Genomic DNA, 25608 nt, shown 5'->3' on the forward strand with positions numbered 1-25608 from the left:
AGCTCCCTCACACCGTCACACAGTAACCCCTACCCCTCAGCACCCTGTGTTACTGACTGTATCTCTACTGATGTTAATCCAGCTCCCTCACACTGTCACTCAGTAACCCCTCTCCCCAGCACCGTGTTACTGACTGTATCTCTACTGTTAATCCAGCTCTCTCACACTGTCACTCAGTAACCCCTCTCCCCCAGCACCCTGTGTTACTGACTGTATCTCTACTGATGTTAATCCAGCTCCCTCACACTGTCACTCAGTAACCCCTCTCCCCCAGCACCCTGTGTCACTGACAGTATCTCTACTGGTGTTAATCCAGCTCCCTCACACTGTCACTCAGTAACCCCTCTGCCCCAGCACCCTGTGTTACTGACTGTATCTCTACTGATGTTAATCCAGCTCCCTCACACTGTCACTCAGTAACCCCTCTCCCCCTGCACCCCGTGTTACTGACTGTATCTCTACTGATGTTAATCCAGCTCCCTCACACTGTCACTCAGTAACCCCTCTCCCCCCAGCACCCTGTGTTACTGACTGTATCTCTACTGATGTTAATCCAGCTCCCTCACACTGTCACTCAGTAACCCCTCTCCCCCTGCACCCCGTGTTACTGACTGTATCTCTACTGATGTTAATCCAGCTCCCTCACAACGTCACTCAGTAACCCCTCTCCCCCAGCACCCTGTGTTACTGACTGTATCTCTACTGATGTTAATCCAGCTCCCTCACACTGTCACTCAGTAACCCCTCTCCCCCAGCACCCTGTGTTACTGAATGTATCTCTACTGTTAATCCAGCTCCCTCACACTGTCACTCAGTAACCCCTCTCCCCCAGCACCCTGTGTTACTGACTGTATCTCTACTGATGTTAATCCAGCTCCCTCACACTGTCACTCAGTAACCCCTCTCCCCCAGCACCCTGTGTTACTGACTGTATCTCTACTGATGTTAATCCAGCTCCCTCACAATGTCACTCAGTAACCCCTCTCCCCCAGCACCCTGTGTTACTGACTGTATCTCTACTGATGTTAATCCAGCTCCATCACACTGTCACTCAGTAACCCCTCTCCCCCAGCGCCCTGTGTTACTGACTGTATCTCTACTGATGTTAATCCAGCTCCATCACACTGTCACTCAGTAACCCCTCTCCCCCAGCACCCTGTGTTACTGACTGTATCTCTACTGATGTTAATCCAGCTCCCTCACACTGTCACTCAGTAACCCCGCTCTCCCCCAGCACCCTGTGTTACTGACTGTATCTCTACTGATGTTAATCCAGCTCCCTCACAACGTCACTCAGTAACCCCTCTCCCCCAGCACCCTGTGTTACTGACTGTATCTCTACTGATGTTAATCCAGCTCCCTCACACAGTCACTCTGTAACCCCTCTCCCCCAGCACCCTGTGTTACTGACTGGATCTCTACTGATGTTAATCCAGCTCCCTCACACTGTCACTCAGTAACCCCTCTCCCCCCAGCACCCAGTGTTACTGACTGTATCTCTACTGATGTTAATCCAGCTCCCTCACACTGTCACTCAGTAACCCCTCTCCCCCAGCGCCCTGTGTTACTGACTGTATCTCTACTGATGTTAATCCAGCTCCCTCACACTGTCACTCAGAACCCCTCTCCCCCAGCACCCTGTGTTACTGACTGTACCTCTACTGATGTTAATCCAGCTCCCTCACACTGTCACTCAGTAACCCCTCTCCCCCAGCACCCTGTGTTACTGACTGTATCTCTACTGATGTTAATCCAGCTCCCTCACACTGTCACTCAGTAACCCCTCTCCCCCAGCACCCTGTGTTACTGACTGTATCTCTACTGATGTTAATCCAGCTCCCTCACACTGTCACTCAGTAACCCCTCTCCCCAGCACCGTGTTACTGACTGTATCTCTACTGTTAATCCAGCTCTCTCACACTGTCACTCAGTAACCCCTCTCCCCCTGCACCCCGTGTTACTGACTGTATCTCTACTGATGTTAATCCAGCTCCCGCACACTGTCACTCAGTAACCCCTCTCCCCCAGCACCCTGTGTTACTGACAGTATCTCTACTGATGTTAATCCAGCTCCCTCACACTGTCACTCAGTAACTCCTCTCCCCCAGCACCCTGTGTTACTGACTGTATCTCTACTGATGTTAATCCAGCTCCCTCACACTGTCACTCAGTAACTCCTCTCCCCCAGCACCCTGTGTTACTGACTGTATCTCTACTGATGTTAATCCAGCTCCCTCACACTGTCACTCAGTAACCCCTCTCCCCCAGCACCCTGTTACTGACTGTATCTCTACTGATGTTAATCCAGCTCCCTCACACTGTCACTCAGTAGCCCCTCTCCCAAGCACCCTGTGTTACTGACTGTATCTCTCCTGATGTTAATCCAGCTTCCCCACACTGTCACTCAGTAACCCCTCTCCCCCAGCACCATGTGTTACTGACTGTATCTCTACTGATGTTAATCCAGCTCCCTCACACTGTCACTCAGTAACTCCTCTCCCCAGCACCGTGTTACTGACTGTATCTCTACTGATGTTAATCCAGCTCCCTCACACTGTCACTCAGTAACCCCTCTCCCCCAGCACCCTGTGTTACTGACTCTATCTCTACTGATGTTAATCCAGTTCCCTCACACTGTCACTCAGTAACCCCTCTCCCCCAGCACCCTGTGTTACTGACAGTATCTCTACTGATGTTAATCCAGCTCCCTCACACTGTCACTCAGTAACCCCTCTCCCCCAGCACCCTGTTACTGACTGTATCTCTACTGTTAATCCATGTTCCCTCACACTGTCACTCAGTAACCCCTCTCCCCCAGCACCCTGTGTTACTGACTGTATCTCTACTGATGTTAATCCAGCTCCCTCACACTGTCACTCAGTAACCCCTCTCCCCCAGCACCCTGTGTTACTGACTGTATCTCTACTGATGTTAATCCAGCTCCCTCACACTGTCACTCAGTCACCCCTCTCCCCTCAGCACCCTGTGTTACTGACTGTGTCTCTGATGTTAATCCAGTTCCATCACACTGTCACTCATTCACCCCTCTCCCCTCAGCACCCTGTGTTACTGACTGTGTCTCTGATGTTAATCCAGTTCCCTCACACTGTCACTCAGTCACCCCTCTCCCACTAGCACCCTGTGTTACTGACAGTATCTCTACTGATGTTAATCCAGCTCCCTCACACTGTCACTCAGTAACCCCTCCCCCTCAGCACCCTGTGTTACTGACTGTATCTCTACTGATGTTCATCCAGCTCCCTCACACTGTCACTCAGTCACCCCTCTCCCCTCAGCACCCTGTGTTACTGACTGTGTCTCTGATGTTAATCCAGCTCCCTCACACTGTCACTCAGTAACCCCTCTGCCCCAGCACCATGTGTTACTGACTGTATCTCTACTGATGTTAATCCAGCTCCCTCACACTGTCACTCAGTAACCCCTCTCCCCCAGCACCCTGTTACTGACTGTATCTCTACTGATGTTAATCCAGCTCCCTCACACTGTCACTCAGTAACCCCTCTCCCCCAGCACCCTGTGTTACTGACTGTATCTCTACTGATGTTAATCCAGCTCCCTCACACTGTCACTCAGTAACCCCTCTCCCCCCAGCACCCTGTTACTGACTGTATCTCTACTGATGTTAATCCAGCTCCCTCACACTGTCACTCAGTAACCCCTCTGCCCCAGCACCCTGTGTTACTGACTGTATCTCTACTGTTAATCCAGCTCCCTCACACTGTCACTCAGTAACCACTCTCCCCCAGCAGCCTGTGTTACTGACTGTATCTCTACTGTTAATCCAGCTCCCTCACACTGTCACTCAGTAACCCCTCTCCGCCAGAACCCCGTGTTACTGACTGTATCTCTACTGATGTTAATCCAGCTCCCTCACACTGTCACTCAGTAACCCCTCCCCCTCAGCACCCTGTGTTACTGACTATATCTCTACTGATGTTAATCCAGCTCCCTCACACTGTCACTCAGTAACCCCTCTCCCCCAGCACCCTGTGTTACTGGCTGTATCTCTACTGATGTTAATCCAGCTCCCTCACACTGTCACTCAATAACCCCTCTCCCCCAGCACCCTGTGTTACTGACTGTATCTCTACTGATGTTAATCCAGCTCCCTCACACTGTCACTCAGTAACCCCTCTCCCCCAGCACCCTGTTACTGACTCTATCTCTACTGATGTTAATCCAGCTCCCTCACACTGTCACTCAGTAACCGCTCTCCCCCAGCACCCTGTGTTACTGACTGTATCTCTACTGATGTTAATCCAGCTCCCTCACACTGTCACTCAGTAACCCCTCTCCCCCAGCACCCTGTGTTACTGACTGTATCTCTGCTGATGTTAATCCAGCTCCCTCACACTGTCACTCAGTAACTCCTCTCCCCAGCACCGTGTTACTGACTGTATCTCTACTGATGTTAATCCAGCTCCCCCACACTGTCACTCAGTAACCAGCACCCTGTGTTACTCGGGTGAGTCCAGCTCAATAATCTGCAGAATTGGTCACTTTAAGAGATGCTCTGTCAGTGAGGCTCCCAGTTCCAAAAAGATTAAACCTTGCCATTATCCTTTGCACTGCAGTGTGTCCGTGAGAAAGTGGAGAGGTGACTCAGGAGGTACCTGTACAAGGAAGTACACAAAGGCCAGAGGCACGATCAGCAGACTGAACCACGGGGTACTGGCTGTGACTACTATCATGGTGGAAATGGAGACGAAAAACGTCATGAGGAACATCTGGATTGTCAGCGGAATCACTTCATCAATCACGTTAATATCCTTGCCGAAGCGATTGATGAGGCGGCCAATTGGTGTGGTGTCAAAGAATGCCTGAGGTGTGTGTAACTTGTTGTCCAGGAGCCGTGCGTGGAGCTGTTGAGCAGCCCCTAGACCTCCAATTGCCAATGTGAAGGAGGAGATCATAACTAGGACCCCTGTGATGGAAACATAATGGAGTTCCAGAGTGGAGGTTAGCACACAGCTGACACACCCTAACAGCCAACCCCCCTGTCCCTACCACCTCACCCTCTCGACAAACCCCACCACCACTCCCCCCCCCAAACCAACCCCCCCCCCACCAACCCTCCTCCCAGTCACCTCCCCCCCTACCAACCCCCCCTCCCCATCAACTCCCCCCACCAACCCCCCTCCCCGTCACCTCCCCCCCACCAACCCCCCTCCCCGTCACCTCCCCCCCCCCCCACCAACCCCCCTCCCCGTCACCTCCCCCCCACCAACCCCCCTCCCCGTCACCCGCTCCCCACCAACCCCCCTCCCCGTCACCTCCACCCCCCCCACCAACCCTCCTCCCCGTCACCTCCCCCCCTACCAACCCCCCCTCCCCATCACCTCCCCCCCACCAACCCCCCCTCCCCGTCACCTCCCCCCCCCCACCAACCCCCCTCCCCGTCACCTCCCCCCCACCAACCCCCCTCCCCGTCACCCGCTCCCCACCAACCCCCCTCCCTGTCACCTCCACCCCCCCCGCCAACCCCCCTCCCCGTCACCTCCACCCCCCCCACCAACCCCCCTCCCCGTCACCTCCACCCCCCCAACCAACCCCTCTCCCCATGACCTCCACCCCCCCACCAACCCCCCTCCCCGTCACCTCCCCCCCTACCAACCCCCCCTCCCCATCACCTCCCCCCCACCAACCCCCCTCCCCGTCACCTCCCCCCCTCCCCGTCACCTCCCCCCCACCAACCCCCCTCCCCGTCACCCGCTCCCCACCAACCCCCCTCCCCGTCACCTCCACCCCCGCACCAACCCCCCTCCCCGTCACCTCCACCCCCCCCACCAACCCCCCTCCCCGTCACCTCCACCCCCCCAACCAACCCCTCTCCCCGTCACCTCCACCCCCCCAACCAACCCCTCTCCCCGTGACCTCCACCCCCCCACCAACCCTCCTCCCCATCACCTCCACCCCCCCCACCAACCCCCCCTCCCCGTCACCTCCCCCCCCACCAACCCCCCTCCCCGTCACCCGCTCCCCACCAACCCCCCTCCCAGTCACCTCCACCCCCCCACCAACCCCCCTCCCCGTCACCTCCACCCCCCCACCAACCCCCCTCCCCGTCACCTCCACCCCCCCCCACCAACCCCCCTCCCCGTCAGCCGCTCCCCACCAACCCCCCTCCCCGTCACCTCCACCCCCCACCAACCCCCCTTCCCGTCACCTCCACCCCCCTACCAACCCCCCTTCCCGTCACCTCCACCCCCCACCAACCCTCCTCCCCGTCACCTCCACCCCCCACCAACGCCCCTTCCCGTCACCTCCACCCCCCACCAACCCCCCTCCCCGTGACCTTCACCCCCCCCCAACCAACCCCCCTCCCCACCAACTCCCCCCGTCACCTCCTCCCCACCAACCCTCCTCCCCGTCACCTCCACCCCCCAACCAACCCCCCTCCCCGTGACCTCCACCCCCCCACCAACCCTCCTCCCCATCACCTCCACCCCCCCACCAACCCCCCTTCCCGTCACCTCCACCCCCCACCAACCCCCCTCCCCGTGACCTTCACCCCACCCCAACCAACCCCCCTCCCCATCACCTCCACCCCCCACCAACCCCCCTCCCCATCACCTCCACCCCCCACCAACCCCTCTCCCCGTGACCTCCACCCCCCACCAACCCCCCTCCCCGTGACCTCCACCCCCCCACCAACCCTCCTCCCCATCACCTCCACCCCCCCACCAACCCCCCTCCCCGTCACCTCCACCCCCCACCAACCCCCTTCCCCGTCACCTCCACCCCCCACCAACCCCCCTCCCCGTCACCTCCACCCCCCACCAACCCCCCTTCCCGTCACCTCCACCCCCCTACCAACCCCCCTTCCCGTCACCTCCACCCCCCACCAACCCCCCTCCCCGTGACCTTCACCCCCCCCCAACCAACCCCCCTCCCCACCAACCCCCCCCCCCGTCACCTCCTCCCCACCAACCCTCCTCCCCGTCACCTCCACCCCCCCAACCAACCCCTCTCCCCGTGACCTCCACCCCCCCCACCAACCCCCCTTCCCGTCACCTCCACCCCCCCACCAACCCTCCTCCCCATCACCTCCACCCCCCCCACCAACCCCCCTTCCCGTCACCTCCACCCCCCACCAACCCCCCTCCCCGTCACCTCCACCCCCCCAACCAACCCCCCTCCCCACCATCCCCCCTCCCTGTCACCTCCACCCCCCCCAACCAACCCCCCCTCCCCCACCAACCCCCCTCCCCGTCACCCCCTCCCCTCCATCCCCCACTTGTCAATCCCTGCAAACCCCTGCCACCAACTGCCCCCCACCATCTCCTTCCCTCCCACCCTCACCCCACTCTCCCACCCAGTCTGACCCCCTCCTCCTCCCCATGAACAGTGGATCGGATTCACTGCGGTTCACTGAGGGATGTGAACCGGAATCTTCAACTAGAAATTAGGGAAAATTGTTCAGGTAAATTGTGATTTATTTCAGAAATGTTTAGGAAGCAGATTTTAGATGTTCATTTTTATCGTAGATTATCAGAGAATTTACAGTGCAGACAGAGGCCATTCGGCCTATTGAGTCTGCATCGACCCACACTTCCACCCTATCCCCTTTATCCCCGTAACCCAACCTAACCTTTTTGGACACTAAGGGCAATTTATCATGGCCAATCCACCTAACCTGCACATCTTTGGACTCTGGGAGGAAACCGGAGCACCCGGAGGAAACCCACGCGCACACGGGGAGAACGTGCAGACTCCGCACAGACAGTGACCCAAGCCGGGAATCGAACCTGGGACCCTGGAGCTGTGAAGCAGCTGTGCTAATCACTATGCCACTGTGCTTTGTCAGATTCACCACCCCCCAGTACTGATCCCCCACCCCCAGCACTGATGTCTGGATATTTTCTGGGAGGACCTCCCCCTCCCTTTAATTACTGAATGATAAAATTGTTGGTTTTATATAGGACAAGCTCCGAATTGGTGCAGCCCACCCCAACCCCACCTACTTGACTGTTGGCCGCTAATCAGCATCTTGCCTCCTCCCAGCTGGATTTGCAGGTGGAGATGGGCCTTACCTTGTGCGAAGCCGAGTGCAGCGTACACTCCTACCCGCAAGTGTGTTTGGTGCTGGGTCCTGTTGACGACAGAGTCGTTGGTCCAGGCGCTTAGCCAGAAGCTGGCACCAATCGCTGCAGCGTTCTGACAGCAGTACAGGATACAAATCACAACCGAGATGAGCGGGCCGACTGCCTTCAGGTACTGCCAGAACACAGCCAATTTAACCTGCCGTCGAAACACAGGCTCAGTCACCCACCGTTCTTTGGGTCCAGTGCTCTTGTTTGCGCGAGTGCTGCCGTTCCCAGCATGCCTGCTGACAGCAAGGCAGAAACCAAGCGCCTACTTCCATCATCCTTTTTCTCAACAATGCTCACTGCGCGATATCGCTCAATCCTTACATCATTCCATTTGACCAGCCTCCAAGATGGATATGCTGAACACGTGCAGGAAATAATCAAAAAGGCTAATGGAAAGTATGGGCTGGAGCAGGGGGAAATATTTAGATACATGCAGATTCGAGACTTTGCCAGAAAGGAAATACAGAGCTTCCCAGTACAGCCGGCTTCCACATTGCTGGAGGAGGTGCTGACGACAGGGGGACTGGAGAAGGGGGTAGTATCGGCTGTTTACGGGGCTATTTTGGAGGAGGAGAAGGAGCCGCTTTAAGGGATCAAGGCAAAGTGGGAGGAAGAGTGGGGAGAGGGTATGGAGGAGGGGTTCTGGTGTGAGGTGCTCCGGAGGGTGAATGTCTCCACCTCGTGCGTGAGGTTGGGGCAGATACAGCTGAAGGTGGTGTATAGAGCACACCTTACAAGGGCGAGGATGAGCCGGCTCTTTGAGGGGGTAGAAGGTGTGTGTGAACGTTGCGGGGGCCCCCGCAAACCACGTTCATATGTTTTGGTCCTGTCCAAAGCTGGAGGATTAACAGAAGGAGGTGTTTAGGATAATCTCTAAAGTGGTGCACGTGAAACTGGACCCGGGCCCTCGGGAGGCCATATTCGGGGTGTCGGACCAGCCAGTGTTGGAAACGGGAGCGGAGGCAGATGTAGCCTTCGCCTCATTGATCGCCCAAAGGCGGATCCTGTTAGGGTGGAGATTAACCTCTCCACCCTGTGCCCTGGTGTGGTGGGGGGACCTACTGGAATGCTTAACACTTGAAAATGTCAAATATGAACTGAGGGGAAGGATGGGGGGATTCTACAATTCATGAACGTTATTCATTATGCACTTTAGAGAATTGGATCACATCGCACATTATGGGGGTTGGGAAGGTTGGGGGGAGGGGGACTGGATGAGTTAATGGTGATTATGGGTGATTCCTGATTCCTTTCTGTAATTTGTTTATGTTAACATGCGGGCCAATGTCTGGGGTTTGCTGGGAGGATGGGATCGTTGTGATTGATATGGGGATTGACATTACATTCGTTACTGATTATTGTTGGATGTAAATTTGGGAGAAAATGTGAAAAAGGAGGAGAATAAAAATATTTTTTTAAAAAAAGGCTAATGGAATGCTGGCCTTTATATCCCGAGGATTGGAGATAAAGACACAGGGGACACTGTGGGCAGTTCTGAGCCCCACACCCGAGCAAGGATATTTTGGCCTTGAAGGGAGTGTAAAGTGAGTTTCCAAAAATGATACCTGGACTACAGAGGTTAAATTACGAGGAACGATTACACAAATTAGACCTGTTTGTGCTGGAATTTAGAAGGTTAAGGGGTGATCCAATTGATGTATCCAAGATATTAACAGGGAAAGACAGGGTAGATAGAGATAAACTATTTCCACTGGTTGGAGATTCTAAAGCTAGCGAGCATAGTCTAAATATTAGGGCTAGACCGTTGAGGAGAGATGTCGGGAAGAACGTCTTCACTCAAAGGTAGAGGTTTAGAGCTCTCCCACAAACAGCAGCTGAACCCAGAACTGTTGTTAATTTTAAATCTCAAATAGGTAGATTTTAAATTTAGAATACCCAATTCTTCTTTTTTTTCCAATTAAGGGGCAATTTAGCGTGGCCAATCCACCTACCCTGCACATCTTTGGGTTGTGGGGGTGAAACCCACGCAGACACAGGGAGAATGTGCAAACTCCACACGGACAGTGACCCAGAGCCGGGATCGAACCTGGGACCTTGGCGCCGTGAGGCAGAAGTACTACCCACTGTGCCACCGGGCCACCCAGATAGATTTTTTTTAAAGCAAAGTTATTAAGGGATATGGGCCCAAGTTAGGTAAATGGAGTTGGATCATAGATCAGCTGTGTTGTCATTGAATGGTATGACAGGCTCGAGGGGATGAATGGCCCACTCTGATTCCTATAAGTGGTGAAGTAGGGTGGAAGGAGGATTGCGTGGAGCATAGACACCAGAATTGACCAGTCGATTCTGGCTTGGGTCACTGTCTGTGTGGAGTCTGCACGTTCTCCCAGTGTCTGCGTGGGTTTCCTCCGGGTGCTCCGGTTTCCTCCCACAGTCCAAAGATGTGCAGGTTAGGTGGACTGGCCATGATAAATTGCCCATAGTGTCCAAAATTGGCCTTAGTGTTGGGTGGGTTACTGGGTTATGGGGACAGGGTGGAGGTGTTGACCTTGGGTGGGGTGCTCTTTCCAAGAGCCGGTGCGGACTCGATGGGCCGAATGGCCTCCTTCTGCACTGTAAATTCTATGATAATCTATGATTAATCTAGGACAAAGGTTCAGCACAACATCGTGGGCCGAAGGGCCTGTTCTGTGCTTTATTTTTCTATGTTTTTCTATGAGTCTGTGTCTGTGCTGGAGATTCAATGTCCTGTTGCTGCAATGCCACCCTCATTGCTGACACAGATCCCTATATTACCCTTACACCTGAGCTGTACCTACGGCTGCTTGTTTTAAATATCAGGTACAGTAATGTCAATGCTCTGTTAGTCACTAATCCAGAAAACAAGATTTCAAATCCCACTGCTGGACTTTTAGAATTTGAAGTCAGTGGTTAAAAATCTGGAAGTTATAAAATTTTATTTTCAGTAAAACTATTCATGAAGTTGGCAGATTGTCGTAAAACCCCATCTGATTCATTGATCCTGACGGGAAGGAAACTGCTATCTTGCCCGGTCTGGTCTATAGGGGACGGCAGATCCACAGCAATGATTATAGAGTCATGAATCATAGAATTTACAGTGCAGAAGGAGGCCATTCGGCCCATTGAATCTCCACTGGCCCCTGGAAAGAGCACCCTACTTAAGCCCATACCCCCATCCTATCCCCATAAATCCAGTAACCTGAAAAACCTGTTGGAAACTAAGGGACAATTTAGCATGGCCAACCCATCCAACTTGCATACCCTTGCAACGCGGGAGGAAACTGGAGCACCCAGAGGAAACCCACACAGACACGGGGAGAAAGTGCAAACTCCACATAACAGTGACTCAAGTGGGAATCGACCCTGGCACCACGAGGCAGCAGTGCCAACCACTGTGCTGTCCCACTTCTCTTCGGTTACTCTTAACGACCCTCTGCAAAGGCCTGCCACGCCACTCAGAAGGTGCTCACCACCTTCTTGAGGACAGTTAGGGATTGGCAATAAACGCTGGCCTTAAGGGCGGCATAGTGCGCAGTGGTTAGCACTTCTGCCTCACGGCCCCGAGGTCCCAGGTTCGATTCTGGGTGACCGTCTGTGTGGAGTTTGCACATTCTCCCCCGTTTACGTGGGTTTTGTCCCCACAACCTAAAAATGTGCAGGGTAGGTGAATTGGCCTCGCTAAATTGCCCCTTAATTGGAAAAAATGAATTGGGTATTCTAAATTTATAAAAATAAATAAATAAACGCTAGCCTTGCCAGTGATGCGCACATCATGAGATGCACCTCCCCGAGTCAGTTACAGCGCCAGGAAATTACCCAGAGAGAGAGAATTCCTGAGGGAAGTGCCGCGGATCCACCACTGACACCTCAACCCTACTTTGGAGGGTGAGCGGTGAACACAGCACCCAAGGGTGACTGGAATCAGGACTGTCAGCGTAGTGTGAGCTTACCCTCCCGGTTTCTGCTGTCTCAGCCTGGATCAGGTCCGTTGGCTCATTCTTTGGCTGCGGAGAATTCTCTGCTACCTTCTTCTCACTCAGACGCCTCCTTGTGGATTTCCATGTGGATACCTCTCCATCGGAAGAGATCACACTGATTTGTCTGATATCAGAGGAGAAGCAAATAGAGTTAGAAAACTGTTGCCCTGGATCAGCCAGCAAGGGGCAGGACGATGGCACAGAACTCAGCGTGTCATCGGCCTGGTAAGGATGGCCGTCAGTTATCACGGTGGCCATTACTGAAGCTAGCTTTACATTCCAGATTTATCAATGGAATTTAAATTCCAGCAGGTGCTGTCCCCGGAGCATTAGCCTGGGCCTCTGGATTACTCTGGATGCTGGATGCCACGCAGTGGCATTACCACTACACCACTGCCTCCACCTAGGTGGACACATGTGAACAGCTCTGTTTCAAAACACAGGGGAATTATCCTGGGTCATCAGTGACAGCCAACACCAAAACACAAAGTAGGGCTCGCTCTGACAACAATCCCACACTTCAAAAGTACTTTATTGGCTGTAAACAAAGAAATAGGAAGAGATCGTTCCGATTCTTAAGCCTATCCTGTCATTCAATGAGATCATGGTTGGTCTGTGACCCAATTCTCTTTGGCCCATATCCACTAACAACAAAACCTATCAATCAGAATTAAATTGCCAAAAATTGCCAACTGATCTTGTGTATTTTGTGGGACAGAGTTCCAAACTTCCACCACTCTGTGTGTAAAATGTCTCCCCGTTTCACTGCTGAAAGGTCTGCTTCTGATTTTAAACCCCCTGATCCCGGACACCCCGACTCGAGAGTATAGTTTCTCTCTATTCTCACTAATATCCTGAAAATCTCAATCAATTCTCCCCTCAACTGTATAAACTCCAGGGAATACAACCCCAGTTTTTAAATCTCTCCTCATAACTTCTCCTTTCAACTCCAGGAAACATTCTGGTAAATCTGAGTGCACTCCCTCTAAGGCCAATATATTCTTCCTCAGGTGTGGTTCCCAGCACAGTTCCCAGTCACTCCAGGTGTGATCTAACCTGGTCTTTGTACAGCTGAAGTATGGCTGTGACCTCCTCTCGATATAAAGACCAGCTTCCATTAACCTTTCTGATTATTTTCTATTCCTGTTTCTGACATTTCAATGATCTATTTTAATGATCTTTATAAACACTTTGGACCTTCTCTGTTTCTAATGTTTCACCATTTTGAAAGCATCCAGTTTTATACTTTTCAGCTCCAAAGGGACAACCTCACATTCCTCTACATTCAGCTTCATTCCTCACAGTTTTCCCCTTTCACCTAATCGATCGATATCTCTGTCATTTTAAGCTTCCATCTCTGCAGCTTGCAACACCACGTGTCATCGGTCAGTTTGGAAATGTAACTTTTAATCCAATTATCTATGTTGTTAATAACCAAGGTGAATAATTGAGGTGCCAACCCAGATCCTTGCGAGCCACCACGTTCTACGTGTAGAGGCCCCGTCTGTTATACCCACTCTGTCTCCTGTTGTACAGCCAGTTCCCAAACCAGGTCAATAATCTGCCTTCAATTCCATTAACTTTAATTTAAACTAACTGTCTCCCACAGTCCAAAGATGCGCAGGTAAGGCCGCTGGAGCGGCATGGACCGTGGAATAGGTCGTGCCCGGGCCCTGTTCGCGCCGCTGTGAAACGCGACGGCGGGAACACTTGGCCTCCATATCAGAGAATCGCCCCCATCCTTTGGAAGCCCATATAAATAACATCCATAGTCATCCCCTTGTAAACTACTTCAGACATCTCTTCAAAAAAGTCGATCAGGTTTGTCAGGCACACTGCTGCTTCACAGCGTCGAGGACCCGGGTTCGATCTCGGCCCCGGGTCACTGTCAGTGTGGAGTTTGCACATTCTCCCCGTGTCTGAATGAGTCTCACCCACCATCCCCCAACCTAAAGATGTACAGGGTAGGTGGATTGGCCGCGCTAAATTGCCCCTTAATTTAAAAAAAAGAATTGGGTACTCTAAATTTTTTTTAAAAGTAAAATAAAAGAAGTTTGTCAGGCATGACCTGCCTTTTACAAATCCAGACTCACTCTGATCGGCTAAAAAAAAAAATCAAGGTGTTCAGTCATCCTATCCTTTAATTATAGACTCCAGTAATTTCCCAACATTATTTGGCGAATTGGTGTACAATTCCTTTGCTTCCCTCTTACGCCCATCGTAAATAGGGGAGTGAAATGCACAATTTAGCTGTAAATTACTTTGGAGTTTCTGATGGCTATGAAAGGCACTATAAAAATGCAAGTCTTTCCTTCTCGGATCGTGTTTTCGGGATCCTTAAGGGGGAGGGGGAACAGCCCCAAATCGTGGTCCACATAGGTACCAACGACATAGGTAGGAAAAGGGATAGGGATGTAAGGCAGCAATTCAGGGAGCTAGGGTGGAAACTTAGATCTAGGACAAACAGAGTTATTATCTCTGGGTTGTTACCCGTGCCACGTGATAGTGAGACGAGGAATAGGGAAAGAGAGGAGTTGAACGTGTGGCTACAGGGATGGTGCAGGAGGGAGGGTTTCAGATTTCTGGATAATTGGGGCTCATTCTGGGGTCGGTGGGACCAGAGGGGTACCAATATCCTGGGGTGGAAATTTGCTAATGCTCTTCGGGAGGGTTTAAACTAGTTCAGCATTGGCTTGGGAACCTGAATTGTAGCTCCAGTATACAGGAGGTTGAGAGTAGTGAGGTCATGAGTAAGGTTTTTGTTATAACCTGCCTACTGACGATTGGCTGGGGACTAATGATTATCCCACAATCCTATGGGAGTATGAACTTCCCCAATGAGGGGGGCGGAGAAACTCCTACTATAAATAAGCTGGCCAGTCCAGGAACCAAGAGGAAGGAGAAGGTAGCAAGGGAAGTTACTGCTACGACTATGTATATATTGTTATAGTAAATAAACTTTATTATTTTGTATCCTTAAAACTCGTGCTGGATTCTTCGGGGCCTTTACAAAAGTTTTAAAGTTGCAGGAGTGTACCGGCAGGCAGGAAGGTGGTCTAATGTGTGTCTTCTTCAATGCCAGGAGCATCCGGAATAAGGTGGGTGAACTTGCGGCATGGGTTGGTACCTGGGACTTCGATGTTGTGGCCATTTCGGAGACATGGATAGAGCAGGGACAGGAATGGTTGTTGCAGGTGCCGGGGATTAGATATTCCAGTAAGCTCAGGGAAGGTGGTAAAAGAGGGGGAGGGGTGGCATTGTTAGTCAAGGACAGTATTACGGTGGCAGAAAGGACGTTTGATGAGGACTCGTCTACTGAGGTAGTATGGGCTGAGGTTAGAAACAGGAAAGGAGAGGTCACCCTGTTAGGGGTTTTCTATAGGCCTCCAAAAAGTTCCAGAGATGTAGAGGAAAGGATTGCAAAGATGATTCTGGATAGGAGCGAAAGCAACAGGGTAGTTGTTATGGGGGACTTTAACTTTCCAAATATTGACTGGAAACGCCAAAGTTCGAGTACTTTAGATGGGTCCGTTTTTGTCCAATGTGTGCAAGAGGGTTTCCTGACACAGTATGTAGATAGGCCAAAGAGAGGCGAGGCCGTATTGGATTTGGTACTGGGTAATGAACCAGGACAGGTGTTAGATTTGGAGGTAGGTGAGCACTTTGGTGATAGTGACCACAATTCGATTACGTTTACTTTAGTGATGGAAAGGGATAGGTATATACTGCATTGCAAGAGTTATATCTGGGGAAAAGGCAATTATGATGCGATGAGGCAAGACTTAGGATGCATCAGATGGAGAGGAAAACTGCAGGGGATGGGCACAATGGAAATTTGGAGCTTGTTCAAGGAACAGCTACTGCGTGTCCTTGATAAGTATGTACCTGTCAGGCAGGGAGGAAGTGGTCGAGCAAGGGAACCGTGGTTTACTAAGGCAGTCGAAACACTTGTCAAGAGGAAGAAGAAGGCTTATGTAAAGATGAGACATGAAGGTTCAGTAAGGGCACTCGAGAGTTACAAGTTAGCTAGGAAGGACCTAAATAGAGAGCTAAGAAGAGCCAGGAGGGGACATGAGAAGTCTTTGGCAGGTAGGATCAAGGATAACCCTAAAGCTTTCTATAGATATGTCAGGAATAAAAGAATGACTAGGGTAAGAGTAGGGCCAGTCAAGGACAGTAGTGGGAAGTTGTGCTTGGAGTCCGAGGAGATAGGAGAGGTGCTAAATGAATATTTTTCGTCAGTATTCACACAGGAAAAAGACAATGTTGTCGAGGAGAATACTGAGATTCAGGCTACTAGACTAGAAGGGCTTGAGGTTCATAAAGAGGAGGTGTTAACAATTCTGGAAAGGGTGAAAATAAATAAGTCCCCTGGGACGGATGGGATTTATCCTAGGATTCTCTGGGAAGCTAGGGAGGAGATTGCTGAGCCTTTGGCTTTGATCTTTAAGTCATCTTTGTCAACAGGAATAGTGCCAGAAGACTGGAGGATAGCAAATGTTGTCCCCTTGTTCAAGAAGGGGAGTAGAGACAACCCCGGTAACTATAGACCAGTGAGCCTTACTTCTGTTGTGGGCAAAATCTTGGAAAGGTTTATAAGAGATAGGGTGTATAATCACCTGAAAAGGAATAATTTGATTAGATATAGTCAACACGGTTTTGTGAAGGGTAGGTCGTGCCTCACAAACCTTAATGAGTTCTTTGAGAAGGTGACCAAACAGGTGGATGAGGGTAAAGCAGTTGATGTGGTGTATATGGATTTCAGTAAAGCGTTTGATAAGGTTCCCCACGGTAGGCTACTGCAGAAAATACGGAAGCATGGGATTCAGGGAGATTTAGCAGTTTGGATCAGAAATTGGCTAGCTGGAAGAAGACAAAGGGTGGTGGTTGATGGGGAGTGTTCAGACTGGAGTCCAGTTACTAGTGGTGTACCACAAGGATCTGTTTTGGGGCCACTGCTGTTTGTCATTTTTATAAATGACCTGGAGGAGGGCGAAGAAGGATGGGTGAGTAAATTTGCAGATGACACTAAAGTCGGTGGAGTTGTGGACAGTGCGGAAGGATGTTACAAGTTACAGAGGGACATAGATAAGCTGCAGTGCTGGGCTGAGAGGTGGCAAATGGAGTTTAATGCAGAAAAGTGTGAGGTGATTCATTTTGGAAGGAATACCAGGAAGACCGAGTACTGGGCTAATGGTAAGATTCTTGGCAGTGTGGATGAGCAGAGAGATCTCGGTGTCCATGTACATAGATCCCTGAAAGTTGCCACTCAGGTTGAGAGGGTTGTTAAGAAGGCTTATGGTGTGTTAGCTTTTATTGGTAGAGGGATTGAGTTTCGGAGCCATGAGGTTATGTTGCAGCTGTACAAAACTCTGGTGCGGCCGCATTTGGAGTACTGCGTGCAATTCTGGTCGCCGCATTATAGGAAGGATGTGGAAGCATTGGAAAGGGTGCAGAGGAGATTTACCAGAATGTTGCCTGGTATGGAGGGAAGATCTTATGAGGAAAGGCTGAGGGACTTGAGGCTGTTTTCGTTCGAGAGAAGAAGGTTAAGAGGTGACTTAATTGAGGCATACAAGATGATCAGAGGATTCGATAGGGTGGACAGTGAGAGCCTTTTTCCTCGGATGGTGATGTCCAGCATGAGGGGACATAGCTTTAAATTGAGGGGGATAGATATAGGACAGATGTCAGAGGTAGGTTCTTTACTCAGAGAGTAGCAAGGGTGTGGAATGCCCTGCATGCAACAGTAGAGGACTCGCCAACACTAAGGGCATTTAAATGGTCATTGGATAGACATATGGACGATAAGGGAATAGTGTAGATGGACTTTAGATTGGTTTCACAGGTCGGCGCAACATCGAGGGCCGAAGGGCCTGTACTGCGCTGTAATGTTCTATGTTTATCATAGAATTTACAGTGCAGAAGGAGGCCATTCGGCCCATCGGGTCTGCACTGGCTCTTGGAAAGAGCACCCTACCCAAGGTCAACACCTCCACCCTATCCCCATAACCCAGTAACCCCACCCAACACTGAGGGCAATTTTGGACATAGGGGCAATTTATCATGGCCAATCCACCTAACCTGCACATCTTTGAACTGTGGGAGGAAACCGGAGCACCCGGAGGAAACCCACGCAGACACGGGGAGGACGTGCAGACTCCGCACAGACAGTGACCCAAGTCAGGAATCGAACCTGGGACCCTGGAGCTGTGAAGCAATTGTGCTATCCACAATGCTACCGTGCTGCCCCGTTCTTTTAACTCCTGATCCCAGTTGTTCATAGTGAGGCAGCAGGTACTGGGAAGCACACATCCTGGACTGGTTTTGGCACAGTTTGTGTGTCTCTTTTATTTTAAAATTAAAAGTACTCAATTAATTTCTTTTCCAATTAAGGGGCAATTTAGCATGGCCAATCCACCTACCCTGCATATAGAACATAGAAACATACAGCACAGCCCTTCGGCCCACGGTGTTGTGCCGAACCTTTGACCTAGATTAATCATAGATTATCATAGAATTTACAGTGCAGAAGGAGGCCATTCGGTATCTTTAGGTTCGGGTGTGTGTGGGTCACGCAGACACGGAGAGAATGTACAAACTCCACACGGACAGTGACCCGGGGACGGGATCAGACCCGCGTCCTCGATGCTGTGAGGCAGCAGTGCTAACCACTGCTCCACCGTGCTGCCCAGAGAGTTGTGTGCCTCCTGACGTACCAGGCTATCCTCCCTGTGCTGGGCAAGGGGAAATGAATCAGGGTTTTTAAAACCCTAGCTGGTGAGGCTGCAGCGGTCATATTTATCAGTCTTTTTATTTGACGTCAATCAATGCTATATTCTCATTAAACTGTGGGACGATGGTTACTTGTATCATGTCAGGAGCTATTAAACAGTCAACAATGATTGGTTAATAAAAAACCTAACTACTTCACTAAAAACCCAACTGTTCCAATAAAAACCCAACTGCTTCACTAAAAACCCAACTGCCTCACTAAAAACACAACTACTTCACTAAAAACCCAACTGCTTCACTAAAAACACAACTACTTCACTAAAAACCCAACTGCTTCACTAAAAACCCAACTGCTTCACTAAAAACCCAACTGCCTCACTAAAAACCCAACTGCCTCACTAAAAACCCAACTGCTTCACTAAAAACCCAACTGTTCCAATAAAAACCCAACTGCTTCACTAAAAACCCAACTGCCTCACTAAAAACCCAACTGCTTCACTAAAAACCCAACTGCTTCACTAAAAACCCAACTACTTCACTAAAAACCCAACTGTTCCAATAAAAACCCAACTGTTCCAATAAAAACCCAACTGCTCCACTAAAAACCCAACTGCTCCACTAAAAACCCAACTGCCTCACTAAAAACCCAACTGCCTCACTAAAAACCCAACTGCCTCACTAAAAACCCAACTGCCTCACTAAAAACCCAACTGCTCCACTAAAAACCCAACTGCCTCACTAAAAACCCAACTGCTTCACTAAAAACCCAACTGCTTCACTAAAAACCCAACTGTTCCAATAAAAACCCAACTTCTTCACTAAAAACCCAACTGTTTAACTAAAAACCCAACTGTTTCATTAAAAACTCAACTGCTTCACTAAAAACCCAACTGCTTCACTAAAAACCCAACTGCTTCACTAAAAACCCAACTGCTCCAATAAAAACCCAACTGCTCCAATAAAAACCCAACTGCTTCACTAAAAACCCAACTGCTTCACTAAAAACCCAACTGCTTCACTAAAAACCCAACTGCTCCATTAAAAACCCAACTGCTTCATTAAAAACCCAACTGCTTCACTAAAAACCCAACTGTTCCAATAAAAACCCAACTTCTTCACTAAAAACCCAACTGTTTAACTAAAAACCCAACTGTTTCATTAAAAACTCAACTGCTTCACTAAAAACCCAACTGCTTCACTAAAAACCCAACTGCTTCACTACAAACCCAACTGCTTCACTAAAAACCCAACTGCTTCACTAAAAACCCAACTGTTTCACTAAAAACCCAACTGCTTCACTAAAAACCCAACTGCTTCACTAAAAACCCAACTGCTCCATTAAAAACCCAACTGCTTCATTAAAAACCCAACTGCTTCATTAAAAACCCAACTGCTTCATTAAAAACCCAACTGCTTCACTAGCATCCTTTAGGGAAGGAATCCTGCTGTCCTATTCTGGGTTTTGATGTGAGTCCAGTCCCACACCCACATGTTCAATTCTTAAATGCAAACAACTTACCGCCACCTTCACAGGGCATTAGGGTTATTAAACAATAAGTATGTTTATGGAATTCAATTCCAACATTTACCATAAATGGATTTGAACTTACGACCTCTAGGCTATCGGTCATATTATCATAAACCACTCTACATTAGTTATCTTGACGTGAATGTGGGGAGTACGATCAGCAAGTCTGCAGATAACACAAAAATTGGTGGTGCGGTAAATAGCAAAGGGGGAAGACTTAGATTGCAGGAGGATAGAGACGGGCTGGTCAGACGGGCAGAGCAGTGACAAATGGAATCTGAAAAGTGAGAGGTGATGTATTTTGGGAGAACTAACAAGACAGAATGGACGGTAGGAAGTACAGAGAGATCTTGGGGTGCATGTCCATAGATCCCTGTAGGCAGCAGGACAGGTGGATGAGATGGTTAAGAAGGCATATGATTATTAGCCAAGCTTAGAATATAAGAGGAGGGAGGTTATGATGGAGCTGTATAAAACCCTGGTTAGGCCACAGCTTGGAACTGTGTACAGTTCTGGTCCCCACACTATAGGAAGGATGTGCTTGCAGTAGAGAGGGTGCAGAAGAGATTTCCCAGGGAGTTGCCTAGGTTCGAGTGTTTGAACCATCAGCGGGTCTGGCAGCATCTGCGGAGAGAGAAGGGAGCTAACGTTTTGAGTCTAGATGACTCTTTGTCAAAGCGAGGTGAGATTTATAAGGGGGGGGGGCGTGGTGTGGAGCAGTCGGGCTGGATATAGGGCCAGGCTGGGATTGGTTCCCTTGGAGAAGGGAAGGCTGAGGGAGGACCCGATTGAGATGTACAAACTGCCTAGTGTTTGTCCCAGTTATTGTACACTGCATTTCCACTTGTAGCTCCATCTCCTGCTGCCGTTTAGCGGAGTTCAACTGATTTAACACAGAACAGGATCAGAGAGTGTGACTCAGTACTACATCTATAGGGCATGCAGCCATTGGAGGGACCTCTGACCCCAGCTTTGAAAGTCTCCAAACATGACCAATCTGAGCAGTTCTGGTCAACGGACGGTGCTGTACAGAACTGCACACTCACCTGATGAATTGTTTCCGTGCCTCTGCTGCCGATGGCTCAGTGTCACTCAGGTCAATGTGGTTACTGAGGGCATCCTCCCCAAGAAACTCTTCCTCTTCAACGAGTACTGTGGAACAAGGAAGGGAAGTCACAACAGGAGAGCATCAGACTGCGCGCCCCTCTGCAAGTGGTTACATGATGTGAACATCGCAGAACCCAGCCAGAATCTTATAACGCTGGCTGTGGAGAACCTTGCAGTGGGGGGGGGGGGGGGCGCGCGCGCGCATGGGTGTCGTCACTTTGCAAATGGCTTCCAAACGGAAGTTATTTCATAAACGCCTCTGTAATGTGTTGACTTGGAACAGCATGAGACAGGGCAGCAGGAGAGTCACTGGTTCAAGGGGAAGTCCTGGATAAGAGTATATTCAACGGGGAATTAGCTGGTAACACTTCCTCCATCATTCCAACAAAAACCTATCGGAACACACTGTAGAGAAGCGAGTGCAGGCTCTGCTCGTCATATATGGAGGGGTTGAGGACTCTGGGTCTGTGCTCGTTGGAGTTTCGAAGGATGAGGGGGGATCTTATTGAAACTTACAGGATACTGTGAGGCCTGGATAGAGTGGACGTGGAAAGGATGTTTCCACTAGTAGGAGAAACTAGAACCGCGGGCACAGCCTCAGACTGAAGGGACGATCCTTTAAAACAGAGATGCGGAGGAATTTCTCCAGCCAGAGGGTGGTGAATCTGTGGAACTCTTTGCCGCAGATGGCTGTGGAGGCCAAATCACTGAGTGTCTTTAAGACAGAGATAGATAGGTTCTTGATTAATAAGGGGATCAGGGGTTCTGGGGAGAAGGCAGGAGAATGGGGCTGAGAAAATATCAGCCATGATTGAATGGCGGAGCAGACACGATGGGCCGAGTGGCCTAATTCTGCTATGTTTTATGGTCAGCCTGGCCTTCACTCAGCTGAGAGAGAGTGAGAGAGAGAAAGTGAATTCTCTAACTAATGTAAACAGAAATGCTGGAGATATTCAGCAGGTCTGGCAGTATCTGTGGAGAGAGGTAGAAATATGATGGTTTTCGTATTGAAGAAGTTGGAGCAAAATAGGTCAATGATAGGCGAGAGAACGCAAATCATAAGAACAAATTAGAGACTGGCCCTGTGGGAAGGGAATTGGCAATTTTTAAAAAACTTGATCAAAATGGAGGAGGGCTTTCTTGGTCGGAAGTTGTTAAACTCGAAGACCATAAGGCCCCCAATCGGAAGATAAGGTGTTGTTCCTCCAGTTTGCACTGGGCTTTATTGGAACATTGCAGCAGGTCAAGGACGGACATGTGGATGTAAGAGCAAGATGGTGAATTGAAACCAATGCCCCACACTTCTACCCTCACCCCTCCCCCTCCCTCCCACAACCATGATAGGGTCCCCCACATCCTCACTTTTCATCCCACCAGCCTCTGCATTCAAAGCATCACCCTCCGCCAGTTTGGCGAACTCCAGCATGATTTTTGGATTTTAGATTGTTTATTGTCACGTGTACCAAGGTACAGTGAAAAGTATTTCTCTGCATGCAGCTCAACAGATCATTTAGTACATGAAAAAACAACAACGTACTAGGGCAACACAAGGTACACGGTGTAAATACACAGACATGGGTGAAGCATACTGGAGTGTAGTATTAGTCAGATCAGTCTATAAGAGGGTAACCACCAAGCACATCTCCCCTTACTCCCCTCCTCCGCCCCCCCCCCCCTCCCCCCCCCCATCAGCATTCCGCAGGGACCGTTCCCTCTGTGACACCCTGGTCCACTTCTCTATAACTCTAATACCTCATCTCCTACCCACAGCATCTTCCCCTGCAATCGCAGGATGTGTAAAATCTGCCTCTTCCAGATGAAACAGAATTTCACTTTTGCTTCTTTTAATTTACTTTATTTGCTGCTCACGGTGACCACTTGGCAGGAACAACGTGATTCAGTCCAACTTTGCTCAATCCACAAGCATGACCTCAACTTTGCTGCCACTTGTCATTTCAATTCACCATGTGGCTTTCATACCCACATTTCTGTCCTCGACCTACTGCAATGTCCCAGTGAGTCCCAACATAACCTGAGGAAGAGCAACGAAGAAATGCATTTTTGATCATTTTTAGATTTTGAACATAGAACATACAGTGCAGAAGGAGGCCATTCAGCCCATCGAGTCTGCACCGATCCACCACCCTATCCCCATAACCCAATAACCTCTCCTAACCCTTTTGGTCACTAAGGGCAATTTATCATGGCCAATCCACCTACCCTGCACATCTTTGGACTGTGGGAGGAAACCGGAGCACCCGGAGGAAACCCACGCAGACACGGGAGAACGTGCAAACTCCGCACAGACAGTGACCCAGCGGGGAATTGAACCTGGGACCCTGGCGCTGTGAAGCCACAGTGCTAGCCACTTGTGCTACCGTGCTGCCCTAAAGCTACCGAGCCACCTACCTAGGCCGACTCTACCCGCCCTATTCCTGTTACCCCACCTAACCTTTGGACACTAAGGGACAGTATTATCACAGCCAATCCCCTAACCTGCACAATTTTGGATTGTAACTTGTTCTTATGTTTTGTTTCAGAGTGCTGACCCATGTTCTGCTATTAACACAATCTGCTACCTGATCTTTAGGCCAATATTAGCATCTTCTTTAGTCTTCGGCACGGTCATTAACATTCCCCAATGTCTTGTGTATTTCTTTTTCCACAATACATTTAGAGTATCCAATTCTTTTTTCCAATTTAAGGGGCGATTTAGCGCAGCCAATCCACCTACCCTGCACATCTTTTTGGGTTGTGGGGGTGAGACCCACGCAGACACGGGGAGAATGTGAAAACTTCACACGGACAGTGACCCAGGGCCGGGATCAAACCCGGGACCTTGGTGCCGTGAGGCAGCAGTGCTAACCGCTGCGCCGCCGAGCCACCCTCCTTCGTCTTGCATTCTAAACATCTTTGTTAATCTCTCCTGAGCTCACACCTAGCCCTGACTTTCTATTTGCTCCAGCTGCTCCACCCCCTTAAACAATGTAAAATCCCATCACATATCTCTCTCTCTTTAGTTCTGAAGAAATCATACGGATGCAAAACACTAACTCGGTTTCTCAACCAGCTGAGGTTTTCCAGCATTTTGTGTTTTTATTTCAGATTTCCAGTATCTGCAGAATTTTGTTTCTATTTCCCGGATGTGCGCAGTGATCTCTGCAAAGAGCAACATCTTCACACAATGATTTACCGACAGCCTGGCTCTCACTGGAGTGGGGTCGGGAGACCTCTGGGAATGAACTTTTGGCTTGCGATCCTGGCGACAAAGGCCAGTCCCCCACTACAACAATCAACTATTTTAAAATTCTGTTACATCTCCTGCCTCCTCTTCCCCCCCCCCCTGCCCCGCCCCCCCTGCCCCGCCCCTCCTGATTTCCAGCAGCTCAGCATCTTCAGCAGTCAAGGTTTCATCAATGTTTTTTTTGTTGTCACTTCACACTTCGCCCTTGACCCGCTGGTGAAAATGGTTTAATTTTTTGACTTTTGGTAGGGAGTCTGGACTAAACAGAGCAAGTACCAGGAGTCGAACGTCATGCTCCAATGAGCCTGTTCACCGAGGGACACACCTACCTCTAAATGCGCTACTGCCCAATCTGCACACAAACCTGGACCAGAGTACCCTCCAATTTGTCTTTACTGTTTGCATCATGCATCTTAAAGGGAACACCACTAGCACACTGCTCGTTTGTTCCCTGGGTGGAATATTTCCAGTTTCTACGTGGCCATGTGCTCATGCAGCTAAGGGGGAACATTGGACTGGAAGGAATAAGTGAAATAGAAAGTGCAGAGTCAACAAACCTTTATCATCCTGAAAATCGTCTGCAGCATGGGGGAGGAGGGGGGGGGGGGAGCGTATTGGTGGAAGGGAAGGAGACAGGCATAAAGTGAATAAGTTATAACCTGTGCGAGAGCTCAAATTCAGCTTCTTTCTGCCCGTCTGCTCCAAAGAGACAACCTGCTGAGATAGGACTATTATAAACCTCCCCTCGCCCAGCGCATCACAAGGTTTGAGTCAAGTTCTTTTGAGACTAAACCAAGTTCTTTTGAGACTACTTTTGATAATCTGTTCTCCTCCTCTTTCCCCTGCCCCCATCCATCCTGTTTACTCACAGAATCTTACAGCACAGAAAAAGACCATTCAGCCCATCAATCCTGTGCTGGC

The 25608-nt window shown here is 50.1% G+C and overlaps 1 protein-coding gene across 3 annotated transcripts in view; it reads right to left on the bottom strand.

Moving 5' to 3' along the window:
• Positions 1-25608, bottom strand: part of abcc3 (ATP-binding cassette, sub-family C (CFTR/MRP), member 3) — a 146932-nt gene that overhangs the window by 46978 nt on the left and 74346 nt on the right. For all 3 annotated transcript variants that reach the window (XR_011936286.1, XM_072483866.1, XM_072483867.1), the window contains exons 19-22: positions 21383-21488; positions 12047-12197; positions 8055-8262; positions 4635-4945 (exon numbers count right to left, since the gene is read on the bottom strand). Coding sequence is in view for 2 of the 3 variants with exons in the window: in XM_072483866.1 (XP_072339967.1) it covers positions 4635-4945; positions 8055-8262; positions 12047-12197; positions 21383-21488 (776 nt within the window). In the remaining variant the exon portion in view is untranslated. The remainder of the gene's footprint in view (positions 1-4634; positions 4946-8054; positions 8263-12046; positions 12198-21382; positions 21489-25608) is intronic.

This window comes from Scyliorhinus torazame, chromosome 18 (genome assembly GCF_047496885.1).
Source record: "Scyliorhinus torazame isolate Kashiwa2021f chromosome 18, sScyTor2.1, whole genome shotgun sequence".
In the NCBI taxonomy this organism is placed as follows: Eukaryota; Metazoa; Chordata; class Chondrichthyes; order Carcharhiniformes; family Scyliorhinidae; genus Scyliorhinus; species Scyliorhinus torazame.